General features: G+C 49.3%; 2 protein-coding genes across 7 annotated transcripts in view; one reads left to right on the top strand and one right to left on the bottom strand.

The window, feature by feature from the left end:
- Positions 1–5,032, top strand: part of EPS8 (epidermal growth factor receptor pathway substrate 8) — a 151,570-nt gene extending 146,538 nt beyond the window's left edge. For all 6 annotated transcript variants that reach the window (XM_044454859.1, XM_044454854.1, XM_044454856.1 and 3 more), the window contains exons 20-21: positions 619–748; positions 3,621–5,032. In XM_044454859.1, coding sequence (XP_044310794.1) covers positions 619–748; positions 3,621–3,734 — 244 coding nt within the window. In that variant the 3' untranslated portion in view covers positions 3,735–5,032. The remainder of the gene's footprint in view (positions 1–618; positions 749–3,620) is intronic.
- A 6,561-nt stretch (positions 5,033–11,593) lies between these two features.
- PTPRO (protein tyrosine phosphatase receptor type O) overlaps positions 11,594–17,672 on the bottom strand; it is a gene marked incomplete at its 5' end in the record, with an annotated part of 72,475 nt that continues 66,396 nt past the window's right edge. The window contains 2 exons of the mRNA XM_044455774.1: positions 11,594–12,987; positions 17,084–17,204. Of these exons, the coding sequence (XP_044311709.1) occupies positions 17,100–17,204 (105 nt within the window). The remainder of the gene's footprint in view (positions 12,988–17,083; positions 17,205–17,672) is intronic.

Genomic DNA, 17,672 nt, shown 5'->3' with positions numbered 1-17,672 from the left:
TGAAGTGCAGAGCCCAACATTTGCACAAATTTCTTGAGATGTTGATAGATATAATGGACTTGCTCATAATACTGTGGGGAAGAAGGTAGGGGAAAGAGAAGGAAATATGTAAGCCGATTTGCACAAGTTTTAGGGAGCTGAAAAATGATAACTGAAATAAGTAATTAAAAATGTGTCTGTTGAATGTGTGCAAACCCCGCAACTGGCCCTAGTGGAAAACCATAATGCCCGTGCTGAATCGGGCAAATGTGGCAATGGCAAGTTCTATGCAAAAATGTCTTGGTGTACAGTTTGCGCAAATTTCGTGATTTTTAAAGCCAACTTGTGCAAAGTACAGCCTGTTTGAGAAGCAGAACCCCACACGCTGGTTCAACTCTTGTCTAATTGAGTCAGTGCCAATGTGGGGAAGACAAGAGAATCCAAAGAGCCAGGTTGGGAAAACCCATTTGATTTGAACCCCCCCAACATATTTCCTGTGCATCCCTAGCCCCAGCCAGCAGTCCAACAACACGAGGAGGGCCACCATCCCTGACGCCTGCATCACCACTGCATCTGTTTTCTGTTTTCTTAAATGCGCATCAGAACTTCATTGTTGATATTTTGCTGCTAAACATCTAGGACTGTCAACAGCCTTGGGGTTTTGACTGGTGCTCAGCTGTTCTCCCTCAACAAAGATGAACTGAAGTCTGTATGCCCCGAAGGGGCTCGCGTATACAGCCAAATTACTGTTCAGAAAGCGGCATTGGAGGTATGTGTGCACTGAATTACTCTTACCCTGAATACGCTAACTTGCTGTTGAAAGTGTGTTGTCCAAACCCTGAACTGAAGGAGGGGCACAGCTTGCTTGCTTTGTATGCGAAGACCCCCAAATACAATCCTTGGCAACTTCAGGTAGGGCTGTAAAAATTCTTGCCTGTATCTCTGGAGAATTCCTGCCAGTTGGTGTTGACAATACAGGCTTGGATGGACCCATGTGACTCACTTTCTCTGGTCTGAATGGGGTTGCCATGTTTTGTGCAAAAAATGCAATCTGCAAAGTACGTGCTTGATGAGTTTCAGTGAAACTCCAGTTCTTGCCTATAACTACACAATGATGTGGTGTGTTTGCGAATCTGGGAATCTGACTTCACTGGATGCATTCAGGTGTCATGCTAAAGTATAGCTGAGTGCAGGAATAGGCAACCCGGTGCTCCCCAGATGGTTTGAACTATAACTCCCATCTGCCCAGGTGGCATAACCAGTGGTCAGAGTTCTGGGGTCTGTAGTCTAAAATGTTAGAAGGACAGACCCCAGAACTCTGACCACTGGATGCCATTTTGTGTGTTGTCCAAACCCTGAACGATGGTTGCTGGACACAAGTCAGCTTCGCAAAGGAGGGTGCAGGCTCGTGGGAGAAAGAACTCATTCCTGTTGCTCTGACCTGTGGCCCAGAGTTAGTCTGAACTGGCTGGTGGTCCTCCAGCATCATGGCTTCTCCTGTGGCTGATTTTGGGCTGTGGGAGTTGAGGACCTGCTGTTGACTCCATCAGCAGCTATTTCCTTTACCTCAAGAAACATTCAGATGAGCTTTTGGGCTTTCCACTAGTGCCAATGGAGCAAAGTTCAGGGAACAAGGATTCAAGGTGGATGCCAGGAAGTACTTCCTGGCGGTTAAGACCCCGAGGGTGTGGAATGGGCTTCCACGAGAGGTTGTAGAAGGCAGTGGAAGCCCGTTTCCCACTTTGGACACCAAGTGGCAAATGTGGATTAATAAAGCAGCAAGCAGGACGGAGGGGCTTGTGGATGTGGTGGGGGAGAGCTCGATTTTTAGTTCTTGCTCCTGCCCCAGGAAACCCTAAGTGGATGGATGGAGAATGTTATGAAGAATGTGAAGAAAGTAAAGGCCCAGAGAAGTTGGCTGAGCCTCTGTCTGTCTCTCAGTCTCTTTCTTTCTCTTTCTCTGTCAGTCTGTCTGTCTCTCTGCCTGTCTCTCTGCCTATCTGTCTTTCTGTCCCTGTCTGTCTGTGTCTGTCTGTCTGTCTGTCTCTCTCTCTCTCTCTCTCTCTCTGTCTTTCTCTCTGTCTCTGTCTGTCTGTCTGTCTGTCTGTCTGTCTCTATCCCTGTCTCTCTCTCTCTCTGTGCTGGACATGCACATGGTGGGCATGTCGTGAGCGGAGCCGGCTGGTGCCGGAGGTCAAACTAGATGGCCCGGGAGGCCCCTTTTGACTCGCTCCACTTCTATGTTTCTATGAGTGCGAAAAAGAAAAGGCTTAAGAGCTCACGGCTCTTTCTGAGAGTGGCATGCAGCACATTTCAAGGGATGGATTGTGCCAGGATATAAGCACGGTTCGTTTGAGACTGTATTTGGCCGGCCTCGACGTGCTGCGCTTGTCATTCTTCCAGTCCATGTCTCTCTTCTTCCTCTGGAATCTGTTCCTTTGCCACTCTATATCTTTCCCCATGAAAATGTCCTTTCATCCATCCTGAAGATCAGAGCTATCCAATGCGTTAGCACAATTCCAATACTGAAACGTGCAGAAACCAGACTAGATTCTAGTTCCATAACGAGGAAAGAAGTACAATGGTGAATCCTCATCAGTGCAGCTTATTGGGTAATGCTCGTTAATCAGATTATACCAGAACAAATCATACCTAATTCTATGGTCAAATATAGACTGGTTTTCCTTCCCCACAATGAACCTGGATTTCATGTGACTTTTAAGTAGGACTTTAAGATTCATGGAGTGTTAAAACAAAAGTGGACACAAAACTCCTGGGATGTTTTTGGTGAAAAAGTGCTCTGCAGTTCAGGAAAGTTTGGTTTTGAAGTCATGTGGCACTATAGAGCAGGGATGGGGAATTCTTTGGCCTGGATCCCAAGCTGACCCCCCTCTGGAGACTAGATGACCTCAGGGATCAGGCATATAAAGCCCTGCCTTGAACCTCACCTGCTTCATTGCTGCAAGGAAAGAGAAAATGAATGGAAGGATCAGCGACAAGGGTAGACCATCCTTGTTCAGGACTGGGGAGGTTGCTCTGCTAAGCACCGAGCATTTGGCAGGAGAGACGCTGGCAGGCTAAACAGAGGAACCTATCCCTGGTCTCCCATCAAGGCCAAGTTCCTGTGTTTACAGGCTCCCTCTGTATCAGCCAGAAATGGAAGGAACGGGTCTTGAACCTGGCTTGGAAGGAGGGCTGCAGCCTCCCAACATGTGAATGCTCAATTGTGCCTTCATACTGAGTACCTTGCCGTTCATATTGTCTGGCGGCAGGTCCTTAAGACGGGGGGGGGGGGGGGTTGGACTCTTGACGGATGGCCCAAATCTCCCAGGTCCCCAAGGTTTCCACACCCCATTTGCCCAGGAGCTCAGCCGCAAGCTCAGCAGAACTGCACCGTGCTCTTACTGCTCTCCCACACCGAAGCAAGCAACCAAGTGTGTTGCACACCGAGCGTGACAAAATATAGCCAGGGTGCTTCCTAAGGACACCTGGAGTAGTGGGATATTAATTTTTTAGAAGCTGTTGCATTAGGATTCTTGAGGGATAGAATCACCTCCAGCGCTGGCCCAGAAAAGCCTGCAGGTGCGAAAGGGAGCTGGCGTGCATCTCTCCCCAACCCAACCCTCGTCCTGTTTCCACAGGCTACCAGTGGAAGTTCAGAACTGCAGGAGATCATGAGACGGCGACAGGAGAAACTCAGCGCGGCCGCCACGGACTCGGGAGTGGAGTCCTTTGACGAGAGCAGTAGTCATTGAAACTCCTTTCAGTTATTATTATTTTTTTTGTTATTGTTTAATACTAAAGAGGGAGTGAGCAATCCTGCTGGCCTTGGCATTGTTCCATCTTGCTTTGTTCTAGGAAGCTGTAACGGGGGAGATGTCTGCTGAATAACGACTATTTATGTAGATACGACATGATGCCATAAGGAAAGCATGCAATGGGGAGGTAAGGAGGGGGGAGCAATTTCCGTTCCCCCCCTCCCTTGATTTAAATGTATATTTAAGTGAAAATTCTCCTGTGGGGGTCCTTCACCAGCCTGTCCAGGGCTGGTTTCTTGAAAACCAATCATTTCATGCTTTTCTTCTTTGTATTTTTAGTGGGCAGGCAAAATCCCATTACTGTTTTGAGTCATTCGTAGACGCTGAGCCAACCAAGAAAATGTGTTGAAATCCTTGGTCCGGTGTCAGCCCAAAGGGCCCTGATCCAGCCAGGGACTTTAGTGTTCCATCGACTACAGTGGGAAAGTTAAGCACATGCTCCTCTCTGCCATTCAAGTCAGTGAGATGTCGAAGGACTTGAGACTTCACTGTAGCAAGACCCTTTTTCCCACTAACATGGCCGCCTTGTCTTTAGATTCCATGTTTGAGCACCAGGTTGCCCAATGGATCCAAAAGTTCCTGAACACCAATGGCCAGAGGCTAGGTGTTTTTGATCTCAGTTGCAGCCCTTTTCTTGCCATCCTGATAGTATCAGGATGGGCTCCTAATGGAAGTGGAGAGAACAAAGTAATTTATTCTGGATTTCAGTTTTGTTGCTGTTCTAGCGGGAATAAGCACAAATAAATAAAGACTCCAATGAAGGAAACAATAGCACAAATGTCGATTTTTTAAAAAATGGGGGAAATGGGACCTTCTTTCAGAATCCATGCGTTTATTCACAGTATTATTCTTAAAGAGTATTGCATTTAAGAATGCAAAGGGAAGGTAATGTCAAAAGGGAAGGAAACGTTGGTTTTGCAGTAGCAAACATGGAAAGTGTTTCTAATGTTTAAAAGAAAATTTAAAAGAATGAAATTATCATTTCCGACGTAAATATTTTAAAATAAGGTCACTATAAGTATAGAAAAATACTAAAATCAATGTTGTGGGATCTTGGAGCCCCAAGGACTTTTAAAAAAACTCTCCATACAAAGCATTCTGTTCTGTCACTTGTATATAAAGGGCATCAAAAATCATGTCATTTAGAAGAAATTAATCATCTAGTTTTATTAATTTTCATGGTGCCTTTTTCACATGATTCAGCTGAAAGTCTGAAATAAACAATATTTGACGTATGTTGAATGGTTTGCATTATCTGTCGCAGTGACGGGGGCTGATGCAAAAGTGGATAGGTTTTTCTTATGCATCCGGAGAACGGATTCAAGCAATCGTAAAAGCCAGGTGGTACAGTCCCAGCATAGCCATACCAGTTCAGGGACAGATGCATGTTCGGATGGGGCACCTACCCGTTGGAAAGCCTTCCTGCTCCACATTGATCCTCCCCGGCATCTGGGAAAAGCGTCGTTCTCCAGCCCAGTGCGCCTGTTTTCCAGCCAACAGGGGGCTTTGGAAACCAAGCGCCTAGAAGTGCTCTTCCTCAACACCCCAGACCTTACCGTCCACGGCAGGACTAAACAGTGATCTCTTCAGAACAGCCCCTTGGGGGAAGAATGCTCAGACTCCATTATGAGAGGCTTCCAAGTGTCAAGAAGCGACTGCAAAGCAGGGTATCTGCCAGCGGGGGGATCCCCATGTATTGTCATTATGCGGAGGGCCAGGAAGGATCCCCGGCATTGATGGTGAGGTCAGGCTGCATTCAGCACCCCAAGAACCCAGGAGCAGCCCTGCTGGATCCGGCCGGCGCCCATCTCATCCCTCATTCTGTTTGCACAGTTACAAGCCAGCCGCACACACGATCCCACAGGTAGAGCACGAGTGCCGCAGCGCCTTCCCGCCTCGCTTCCCCAGCAACGGGTGTACGCAGAGGTCCTGGCCTTGCTCTTGGAGGCAGCATAGGGCTGACAGGACGGGGCAAATTCTCTAGCCCATTTTGCGCTGTGGGAAGAGGTACTCGCTTCTATCTGCTTGCTGCTCCTGGGGGTACAGCTCCCATGCGTCTTGGCCACTGGCAGTGCTGGCTGGGGTAGATGGGAGTTGCATTCTGAAACAGCTGAAGACGGGGAGTTCTGGGCTGGGCTGACTTCTGGAGGAAATCGGCTGCCTGGGGACAGCAGGGTGAGAAGAGGCTGCCTACGGATCTCAACGCACAGGGCCTGCAATGTAGCTCAGTATGGTGGCCCCACGTCAGTTTTTGGAGCCACTTCGTGGCCCCAGCCAGGAGGACAGTAGCCCAGTTGTGGTGAACTATGTTGTCCCATGCCTGAAGTTTCTTGTGCCATGTTGGAATTTGTAGGGACGTTGGTTTTCAGCCAAAGGACCCCAATTTAACGACAGGTTCAAATCACCATCATCCGAGCTACAGCCGTATCAGTTGCCAGCTTCGTGCCAGGTGAAAAGTCATTCAGAAAACCAAAAGCACCTTGGCAGAAAGGATGCATTACTGTCTCTTGGGAAAGGAAGTGAGAAGAAGCACAGCCCAGACCCGCTTCACGTGAGAGCGGCTTTTGGAGCCGAGTGCTCCCCACCCCTACCAGCCGAGGCTCAGACGATGGTGGGAAGAAAGCACACTGTCTGCAAAGATCACTGCAAGCTGGTAGAACCGTGTGGGGCTGACCATCCCTCACTTGACAGGGCCTCGCAGGCATCCGGCTGAAGGAGAGGACTCACTCCCGAGGTGGCCCAACCGCTGTTCCTGGGGGTGGGGGGGGGGAGCACTGAACCGAGTGCCTTCAGGAGACTTGTGAGAGCAGCCCTGCAGGGTCGGGCCAGTGGTCCATCCAGTTCAGCACTCTGTCCGCAGGCTGGCGAGCCAAGTCTGCAGGATCACTCAAGCGGGATGGGTGCAAGGAGTTCCACCTGGCTGGACTCCTCAGTAAGTGGAGTATGCAGGTATGCTGCCTCTGGTAATGGAGGCAGCACACAGCCAACACGGCTTCCAGCCATTGATAGCCTTCTCCTCCATGAATTTGTAGAAGTAGCAGTGTTTCCCCTCTCCACAGCATCCTCCCTCCCTCCCTCCCTCCCTCTCTCTCTCTCTCTCACACACACATACACCCCGTACTTTCCGTTGTCACACCTTACAGTTTTTGCACCTTAGTTTTTAAAAGGTGCAACCCCCATGGATGCATGCGCACACCCAGTTCTTCAGAAAAGAACAATAATTTTTATAAAGTGTTTGAGCTACTTTTGGCAGTTCTAGTGAGTTGGATTTGTCTCCCTTTCTCTGTGTCCAGAAATAGTTGTGGGGGTGGGGAGGTGCCAGACAGGGGCCCACTGTCTGCACCCCTGCCTGTGTGTTTCACTTTCTCCCCACCCTGCAAGCTGATTTCCAGCATTCTCTCTCAGCACACTGAGTGCAACAAAGAACGAAACTGTTAAGTATCTGCTGCTTTAGAAAGGTACCAGTTTTTCCTTTGCGTTGCTTCATGCGAGGCTTTGCCGATGGTTGGACAATGACGAAACAAAAAACGAGAAGCAAACAGCCATTTTGCTTTGATCAGTGTTATTTTTGCCATTCATGTTCACACAGCTCTGGCCCCAAGTTCAGATTCTAAACTCTACAACCTCAAATAAGCTAAGCCTAACACAGATATATTTTAATACACATTGCTGCAAAACTCAGAACAGTTCCAACAGAATGAAATCGACGCATTGGGTAGGGTTCCCTCCACCATCCTTCCATGGATTGCAAAGCAACACAACATTGGAAAACCCATTTACTACCCCAAACCATTGCCCTGATGAAGCTATGCGTTTGGTCTCTAGAACAGAAGGATATTTGGTTTCAGTGAACAAGTTTGGCGCCTTGAGGAAAGACGTGTAAGAATCTGAATCAGACTTTCACTCGATCTGATTTCTGCTGTCAGTTCAGGCATGCGGCTGTTTCTCTCAGATGGTCAAGTATCTTTTGTTCGATCATCAATTCATTCCTTTCTTTTACCACAATGCTGTTCTATTCTTGCTAATCTGCCTTTGCATTAATGCAGAGTTGTGCAAATCCACATTAGTTACTGCACATCAACCAGCACATTTGTGAGGTGGGCAAGGGCACATGAGCACTGATGCGCATTAGTGCTGATGGAATTAGCACAAAGCTCTCCAAAAGTGAAAAAGCCAGTCCATTTGTCTTGGGGGTGGTGCAGGAGGGAGTTCCCTGTGGAATCCACAGATCAGAATCACCGAAGTTTGAACTCATTGGAGTCCATTGAAAATTTCTGCAACATGCAGCCCATGAATTCTTAATACTTCTGAGCATGTATGGAGCCTCCGCCCAAAACACCAGCTGCTTCTGAGCTTCAAAGAAAGAACATCAAGCTCAGATGATGGGAGTTGTCAACAATTTTGCACCGCATCACTGCTTAGCAGAAAATTAAACATAATTCAACCTATGGGTTTTATCCAAAGTTAGTCCTACTCAGAGCAATGCCATTAAAATTAATGGAATGTAAGTCAGTCATATCTAATTTGTCTTGTTCATTCCATTTCATCTAAGTACAACTAACATTAGATAGCTGCACATGTATGAGAGAGATGAAATGCAGATATGCTTTCCTGTTTTGGAAAAACCTCTGATGGCAGCAAGAGTGATTAAAACCTTGACCTAAGGATGATGCAGGTGATCTGTTTTCAGACTGGATTCCGGCACACTGTTTGCCTTAATTTGCAGGTGCTTGCCCAGACAGCTAGGTCTGCAGCCAAGGGGTGGGATGATGTGAAGGACCATGCTACCTGATAAGGTGCAGGCCATTCTGTGCTCTTGGGGCATGGTTGAAGTGTTGTTCTCATGTCCAATGAGAACCTGTTGCCTTAGTTGTCCTAAGTCGATTTGTGTGCAGAATCCAAACTATGACTGTCACAGCTTGCAAAAAGCCCAGCCTGTGCTCCTTCTCACTCTCTCTCTGGGGGAAGGGGCGTTCAGTCTGGCTTGCATTTTATTTTGTTCCCTTGATAACTGAAAAGGAAACTTCCAAAGTGAAGCCAGTGTTTGCCTTGTGGGAAATCTGTTCATAGTTTGAACAGCCACACTGTACAATCTCACTTTTTCAGAGGTATGCTAGAGGCATGCTGGTTGGAAGAGTTGTCACACAACCTCACAAAGGGTTGTTTGTTGGTTTTGCCCAGCTGGGTGGGACAGAGTCATTCTACCAGCAAAACTGAAATGCTCAGCCAGCTGCAGTCCTGCTCACAATTCATTTTCATTCCATGGGATTTTTTTTCATAGGATTTCTCTCAGTGCAACTAACCAAATATAACCCTATCATTCTAGTGCAACTGCAGCAGTGCTAATGAAAGATATTTATGCATGTCTAGTTGTGCCAAAGTGGGGATGCATCTTGAATACACTTATTTTGAAAGGGATGCCATAAAGATGAGCACCATCCTGTTCACACCCGTGTTTTCTAATAAGGCTGTGGAGAGCCATTTGCACAAACAGCTGACCTTAGTGGGATCTGTTCAAAGGACACGGGAGTTGCAAGTCCTTGGAGGCCAGCCCAGAGGTCTGGCCTCTGGTGGTCTTGCGACATTTGGAATTCTGACCTTGGGAGTTCCTGCAAGCCAAGGAGAAAAACCTGGTCAGACGTCTCCAAAAGTTGCAGACACACATGAGCTCAGCTAGGCATGGCTCACGAGAACGATGCAGACTGCGTGAGTGGGTGGTGTTAGAGCAGTCAGGCATGTGGGTTTGACACAGTCTTCAAGGGTGCTTCCAAGACAAACACTCTACATTTGGCCCTTTGCTGTGAGTCATAGATCGAATTAAGGCTGGAGATGTTTTGAAGATGTCTTGCTTTCTCCAGTGGCTGCCTCAGCCTCTTCACACTGAGAATCTCAGGTCTGCAGTAATTCTGAATGGTGATGGCTCTTTTCATACATTCAGTTAACATAATCTTGATCGACCGGATTTGCACCCTACCTTTCTATCAAGAAAAGTGGCATCCCAGGCTGCCTACAATTATAAATAAGACTTGATGAAAACAACAGAAAGGAATGCCTCAGAACACAATTAAAAACATGCAGCCAATGGTGGGGTATGAAGGGAGTTGTAGGCCAAGACATCTGGGGAAGGGTTTGGTCCAGAGGATTTCCGTGTGTGTGAAGGTGCTGTGGCAGGAACTCCACTTGATCAACATGGAATGGTTCTTGCACGGGCTTGCTGCCCAGTCCTACTGGCACAGCTTGTGCACAAGGAGAGGAGCAACATCAGTGGTATCCCATGCACATCCTTCCTGGACAGGCTGCAACTTCAAGCACCAAGATATCCTAAAAATGATGTGTGTCAGGAAGGCTTGAAGGACAGAGACTAAAAACAAAAATGGTGTGTGTCATGCCAATCAGTTTTGGCACAAGTATCGTATGGAGAGAGAGGCTTTGAAATGCTTCCACCATGTTGCTGGGGTTACTGGAGATGGTGTAACGTGGTGGCCTGCAACAGCAGGGGCTTGGACCCGATGGCCTTCATGGCCCCTTCCGGCTCTGCTATTCTGGGATTCTACCTGCATGGCATGACCTGTGTGTCCACTTCTGCGACCCATGCTGAGGGCCAGTTTAAGTGGGACACCTCTTGTGGCGACTGACCCAGTAAGCTCGCTCTCACACACACCCCCCCTTGCTCATATGCTTCTAAAAAGTCTTACGCCATGTGCCAATGTATAAATGAGCAGCATGGGATTCCCAGCTCAGTGGCCAAATAGGCAATTCAGTGCTGGGATGTGGGTGTGATGTGTCTATTGGAGCATGTCGTAAAGACCCTTTCAGAAGTGGTGGTCACTGCATGGAGGTAGCTGTGGCCCCTTCTAGTGATGCACTGAGAGTTCCTGCAAGGAGTTGAGAAGGGGCAGCCCCTCAACAGCTCCATATCCTGGGAAGTGATGTGGAGAACAGAGGAATTTCATGGCCAGGCCTCCCAACCAAGTTCAACCATCTGCCCCCCAAACTAGTCTCCTGACTATTCTCCATTCTCAAGTGCCCTTTCAGCCTTTAACTGGAATCCTGGGCCTTGGCTGTAATCAAAAGACATCAGCAACCCCAAGATGCTGCCTCCCTGATGTGTTGGACTACACCTCCTAGCATCCACTAGCCAGCCTTAGGAAGGCACAAGGTTGGGGACAGCTGATCAACATTCTCAACCTGAGATGCCCTGCTTGCTCCCATCAGCTCTCTTCAAAATGCAACTAGGTAACCTCAGGGCTTCTCTTTCACTGCATGTAAGAGGCAGCCTAGAATCTCCTGAGTCTTCCTAGCTTGAACAGCCTTGTCTGCAAAAGGCTTCTGTTAATTGCGCAATTCCAGTCCCATCCCACCCACCGTCTAAGCAGCTCTGGCTGTACATGCAGTCAGGGCTAGACCAAGACATTTTGCTGCCTGAAACAGAAAAAATGGTGCTTCCTCCTATTCCATATCCAGAAGTTGACCAGACTGGCAGATGAATCTGCTTTCAACACCAGTGACGGGACCGCGTCCTCCACAGCAGCTGAAGTCAGCAAGCCAACTCTGAGGATGCAGAGCAAGCTGCAAGGTCCACAGCTGAGAATTCTCCAGCCTCTTGCTCTCACCTGCCAGCATCACTGGCCTGGTGAGTCTGCTTCATTCTCTCTAACCGCACGGTTAGTCTCACTTGCTCCTTTGACCCTTCCCCACCACCCCATGACCTCAGTAACACTGAGATGTCGTGACTGGCCCGGGAATCTTCGATGGCCAAGATCACTCCAGGCTTAGTTCAGCCCTCTAACCACTGCCATACTCTGTCGTGCTCACAGAAGCAGGAAGTGCCTTGTTTTCGCCACGCTGACCATAGATTGAACATGCCGACTTTCCTCTTCCCGTGTTTCCTGTTGCTTTGTGTATATCAAGTGCTGCTTCCTTTGGGAGTTTTCAGTGCAGTGGAAGTCAAATTAAAGGGCAGAAAAAGGTGGACATTAAAAATGCCAGTAATGCCAGCGCTGACTATATCTGTGTCACAGCATGACAACACGCATAAAACAAAACAAGATGAGGCAAAGGAAAAACAGCAAGTTATGCTAACCGTTCCAAGAGAAATACCCTGCAGTAAAAGAAGACTGACACTTGGGTCCCATTGCTGGAGAATGAAGTCATTTCGATGCTCTTAACATGCCCAAAGAAACCCTCAGTTCTGCAGCTTGCATTTCCCAGCTTGTCAAAGCCATGAATTTGCATCTGCCACTGCCCCAGATACCCCTTGTCCCCCACAACATGGACAAAGCTTCCTTTTGTTTGCTTTTTAAACACAGTGTAAATGCACAGGAATGTATAAAACAAGCAACTGGAAGCAGTATTGGCAGCAAAGACGGACTCGGACAACTCCGCAGGTACGGCGATGCTGCTGCTCTTCCCAAGCGATTGTCCACAGATGGCACATGCCGTGTCCATTCGTAGTTGTGCTCCATATCCAGGTACATGGGGTGCTTTTGCTTCCTGGCAAAGGCTGGTTAAACAGACAAAAGGGCATTTTTGCCCTGAAACTTGAATGTCCTAAACTACCTTAACCTCTGAAATTTCAGCATGAATCTCTGAGCCAATCAACCATTGACCTCAAATGCTGGACTTGAGGTTGAAGCCTAAGAATCCTCCAACTTTTAGCTTGGTCAGTCCATTTCTGGAGAGCAAAGGCATCGCTTGAAGCTCTACATGAGAGCTTTCCCATGAGGATCAGAGGGTCAAGTCAGTGTGGCCCTTCTTTGCTCAGCCTTCCTAGGCTTCTCATGCCTTACTGCATGCTAATGACGTACCCTGCTGGTTCCTACCTTTCACAGACTTCACCAGAGGAACCTGGGAACGCTTGATAATGCTCAGACGGACCCTTGAATATTGCACTTTCTGTAACCTTTAAGTTCAAGCTGCATGCTGAAAATGAACCATTAAGGAGACTTGAAAATATAAACAAAACGATGGCAGAAAACCTTCCTGGAACACTGTACAGCTGTATGCACCATCACACCCTTCCTTTTAATGTCCCTGTGTTGAATTTGGTCCAGAGTTACTAACTTTAAATGGAAAAGAAGTCCAGAAAGTTCAAACAAGACACTGCAGGTTCCTTAAGGCTATGTCTCCCCAGAGCTTCTGGATGTAAAGTATCGTCTTTTTCATGTGTCCACGTACTGCAAAACAGCTGCTGTCCATGGCAAACCAACAAGGGGTTAACAAAACAAAAAGACAAGGGAAGAGAGAGAGACAGAGGCAGAGAATTAAAAGCTGAAGCAAGAGAAGATGAACGCATTTCATTTTTCCTAACCTGCAAAGCAGAAAGCAAAGCAAAGCAAAGCTGTCATTATTAAACAGGGTAGTCAGATAAGGAAATAGTTTTGAGTGGATTCCTTTACAATTTCACTGATTCGCTTGGAAAATAAATAGGAGTGTGGCCAAAGCAATGGGACAGGGGCCTTTTTAAAGATGCTGTTGAAACCATACAGGTGCAATCCAGTGCTCTCAGTTGCACATCCGAGTCTCCTGACTTGGAGGTTCGTGCACAAGAGACCTTGGTCAACCTGGCCCTTCGCATTGTGATTGTCATCTTGCTCGGGAGGGGGAGGGAAGGAGGCTGAGGAGCTGATAGGAAGCTGCAAAAGCAGCTGCCCTCCTCCAGCCTTCTCTCCTCCTTCATTGCATTCCTTTTAATAAACAAATGCTAAGTCCTTTCTGAAAATGAAAAGCTATCATAGCTTTTCTGTTCCTTATAGCAGTAACATTCCATGCCCAAAACATCCCTCAAATGGTGAAGGTGTCTCTAACTTGCAATTCTGCTTACGCAAATTGGCCTCCACTGACAGACTAATGAGAGTAACAATTACGAGATATGCATACAATAGGGACAGTTAGCATTTGAAAACTCATCTTGCTCTTGTGTGCATTCCAGGCTTACAAGGACTTGGAATGGAGACCACAAGCTGTTTGGACCAATGTTTCCCCTGTCTCACTGTCAGAAAGAGAGACCATTCCAATGTATGTCCAGCAAACCATAACCAGCATGCAAGGGCCTCTGAGCATGCACAGAGCAGTTTGCTTGAACCCAAACTAGAAGCTATTTTCAAGAACCCGCCATTTGAGCAGCCCTGGGCCCCACCCTTCTGGGGGGGGGCCCTTCTGGAAGTGGGCAGGACCCCTGGCTCCCCACAGGCCCTCCAGTTGGCCAGCCCTCCTGTCCGAGAGCCACGCCATTACAAGGCTTGGCCTAGAGGGCCATCTTAACCTGGCCAAAGGATGACAAGGTTGGCACCAGCCAGGCTTCAGTGGGGTCACCACTGGGGAAGTGTCACCTCCGTATATGAGGGAGTTAGCAGTAGTCTTGGAGGGCCCCAAGGTTTGCAAAAGCACAATCAATGCCTTGTTGTTTCAAAGGTATCCAAAAGACAGCTCAGTGAGGACACAATATGGACATGCAATGCGGGAGAAAAAACTTTCCAAAAACCCCTGTAAATAATCGATTGGAATGGAGTGGCTGGAACCATCCCATCATTTTCCTGCTGGCCCCACGTCTATTAGGTCTATATGGATTGCAGCATTGATGTTTGTGCATTGATTGCTTTTGTTTTTATTGCCAGCCACTTTGGTTTCATGCTAGAAAAGAAAAGTCAGAAATAAATATGAAATGCAATTAACTAGAGAGCCCACAGTTCACAACAATGAACTGGACACTAGGAAAAATTCAGTGACTGGCTTTTCTCAACTCAAAAAGCAATGGTGGCTTGTTACTGTCGACCATCGTCTTCCAGAGCTGCAGACTGAGCATTGTGGCTCACCATGGCTGGGAACCACAGCGAGAACACTGATCTCTTCTGGGCTTTCTTCCTGCCATGATGGCTTCCCCATCATGAGGAAAGCTCTAGCGCAAGTGAGCTGCTTGCCAAGTGTGGCTCTTGTCAAGCAGCTACCCAAACAGCACACCTGACAGCTGCCCCAGTTTGGAGCGATTGCCGGAGGCGTCCCTCCCACGGCCTGCTCTCCCCAGCCTGTGCAAGTGAGCACACAGGGGGGAGTCAGGAGAAGAGGCTGTCCGGCCACACCGTGGCCGTTGTGAGCTCGGCCCTTCCCTCCTTCCTCTTAGGGTCCAAACATCAGATGGTCTCTTTGTAATGCACATCTTTATTGGCACTTCGCAGTTACCAGACAAAGTAACTCTAAAAACCCTCTAGTAGCTGAAAGGTAACCCTCAGCTCAATACCTTCAAAGAGTGTTGAACCCAACTGGGAACGTCTCCCCAAAATCCTTCCCTTTCAGGAGCACACTGCGTTCCCCCACTCTCGTTGGTGAATGACCAGCCAGGGAGGCCTGCACAGATGCTCTAACTGGGCTGCCCATCCCTCCCAGCGCTTTGTCAAGGAGTCAGGGACGAGGCAATGCAACAGGTCTCCTGCCTCCCCTTCCTGGACCCTCCCGTCTCCTCCAACACATCTCTGCTCTCCTGGGTGGCCTGGGAACCTGTGGACAGTGGCCTTGAGGGTGCTCCAAAGGTCTCTGCCTCCCCCTGGGTTCCCAAAACTCCCACCGCCGAGTCTTCAAGGTCTTCTTCAGAATCTAAGTCTGAAGGATGATGCTGGGATGCCCATCGAGAGTGGCAGTCTAGCTGGCTCACCACATCGGCCACATCCCCGGCCTGCTCTTGGGCAGGAGCAGAGAGCTGGCAGCCAGGGAGCTGACGCTTCCCACCCCTTTGGGTCTGAGGGGCGCACACGTAGGGCCAAGCAGGGGGCAGCGGGTCCCTGGATTTCACTGTGTGGGTCAGCCCTTCTCTTGGAGTAGCCTTGATGAGGGGGCTGCCAACTCCCGACACAGGCTCATGGCGGGGGCAACCAGCTGGAAAGCCCCCTTAGAACCATGTAGAGAGACAGCCCGTCACTTGCTCACTGCAAGCTGTTCAGACAGTTTTGTCTGAAGGCTGGGAAGGGCGAGCGCTTTCAAGTTTCTCAGGCCGAGTGTGAAAATCGGCTTGCTTTGGAAGGGTGGAAGGGTGTTCAGGAGGGGAGAGCGAGCAGATGGGAGACACCGTCCCAACGGCAGAGTTAGAGGGCCTTTGCTATTCCTGGGGGTGGCGTCAGAGGCCTTCCTGAAAGCAAGAAATGCTGGCTCCCAGCCCGTGTGAGTGCCTTACCCCCCCCCCCCCCCGGCTGGAACGGGGAGCTGCTGTCCCAGGATACTGAGCGCGGAGGAGCCAAGGGGACGGGACAACGCGACAGTGATGACCCTCACCAATGTGCTCATCAGCGGTGCCTGGCTCTGAATGGGAACCCCTCATGGTGATTCACCACGCCGTGTGGCTGCCATGTGTAAACGTGCCCGTGCGGCAAGAGCCTGAGGCCGTGAAATCTTCAGGTTGCTTTTCACGCCCAGCGCAACACCGCTGAAGTCAGGACAGGCTCGAGACACCAGGGGCCTCCCCAGTCACGGCTCCCGCCAGGGCGGGGATGAGCCCTTCGGAACCGTCCCCCCGGAACCCACAACCTTCCTCTCGCGCTCCGCCTGCTCCTGCAGAGCAAGCCGGGACAAGGGGGGGGCGCAAACACAGTGGCCCCTCTGGTTGCAGAACTCCTTCGCAGCAGCCCAACCTCTTCCCCGCTTGCCACGGCTGGCCCGGTTCCTGCCAAGCCCCACGGCCCCTTGGTGCAGGGACCTGGGCCCTGGGCTGCTGCAAAGCCGACCTCAGTCCAGGAAGCCAGAGCAAGGGACCCGGCAGATTTTCTGCCGAAGACGGACTCCTCACTCCTCCCCTGCACCCACTCTCTGGAACGTACCCATTGCCATGATCGGTGGGGTGCGAAGCAGCCATGGGGGCAGCTTCTAATTGCCTCTTGAAAACACGCCTGTTTTCACAGTCTTACTCCGATGTGTTACCACCCTATTTAATTGCTAAGATAGTGTAATGTTTTTCGAGTGTGATTTTATGATGGTGCTCAGAGCCTCCACATTCCGAGGACTATGAGCATCGCTATGTGGGGTGGGAGGAGGGCAGAGGCAAAGGCCCTGCCCCACAAAGCGGCCAGTTCCAGCTGATTGCAGGCTCCCTCTTTGCAAGCACACGTGGGCTTCCTCCAGCCAGGTAAGCCTCTGTGAGCTCAGTCCTCCTGCTGCCTCCCAGCTGGCCTCGTGCATCTGCCTACAGGCACATCACAACAAGCAGAAGTCTCCACATTAATATTTATGTCAGCAGCTGCTCCTGTGTGCGTCGATATAGTGAATTCCAGCGCGGCTGCCAAGGAAGGCTTCCCCAAACTTACCGCCTGTGACTTGGCATTATGACTTGCTGACATTCTCGTATATGACATCACTGATGCAGAACTGCTGCTTCTTCTTTAGCCACATTAATTGCACACACTGGTGAATAAAAATGAATTGTTCCTGGGGAAAGAGAACAACAGGAAGTATATGATGTCCCCTGGTATCCAGTGCGTTGGGAGCGTTCATCCTCATCCCAGCTGATCCCAGCATTTGCATCTGCTTTCCTAAAGCTGTTGCAGCCAAAAAAATGAAACTCCTCAGCCTCCGTTAAATAAGACGGAAATGGGAACCATTTTTTTCTGATTGTGTGGATATGTTTTTTTCTGTGAACCATTCTTCCATTAGTTATTAAAGGCGCGATCCTGTGGCCTCCCAGTGCTGTCTGGGAGGCCATAGGATTCTTTGGAGTTCCAGTTCCAAAGTCCTACCATCTCAGGACCAGGACTCTTGTTGCAGAGCCCAGCCCCGTCGCATCTGGCATGTGAAGGACTGGGCCAGCTGCCCCTCTGGGGTGGCAAATGGGCCTTGGAGGGGCATGCCAGGGGCAGGAAGGAGAGGGAGCTATGCCTATTCCAGTTCCAAGTTAAA

The sequence above is a fragment of the Varanus komodoensis genome, unplaced genomic scaffold (assembly GCF_004798865.1).
Source record: "Varanus komodoensis strain SLA01 unplaced genomic scaffold, ASM479886v1 scaffold8, whole genome shotgun sequence".
NCBI lineage: Eukaryota > Metazoa > Chordata > Lepidosauria > Squamata > Varanidae > Varanus > Varanus komodoensis.
Note: the sequence above shows the minus strand (reverse complement) of the source record. Positions and strands in the feature narration are given on the sequence as shown.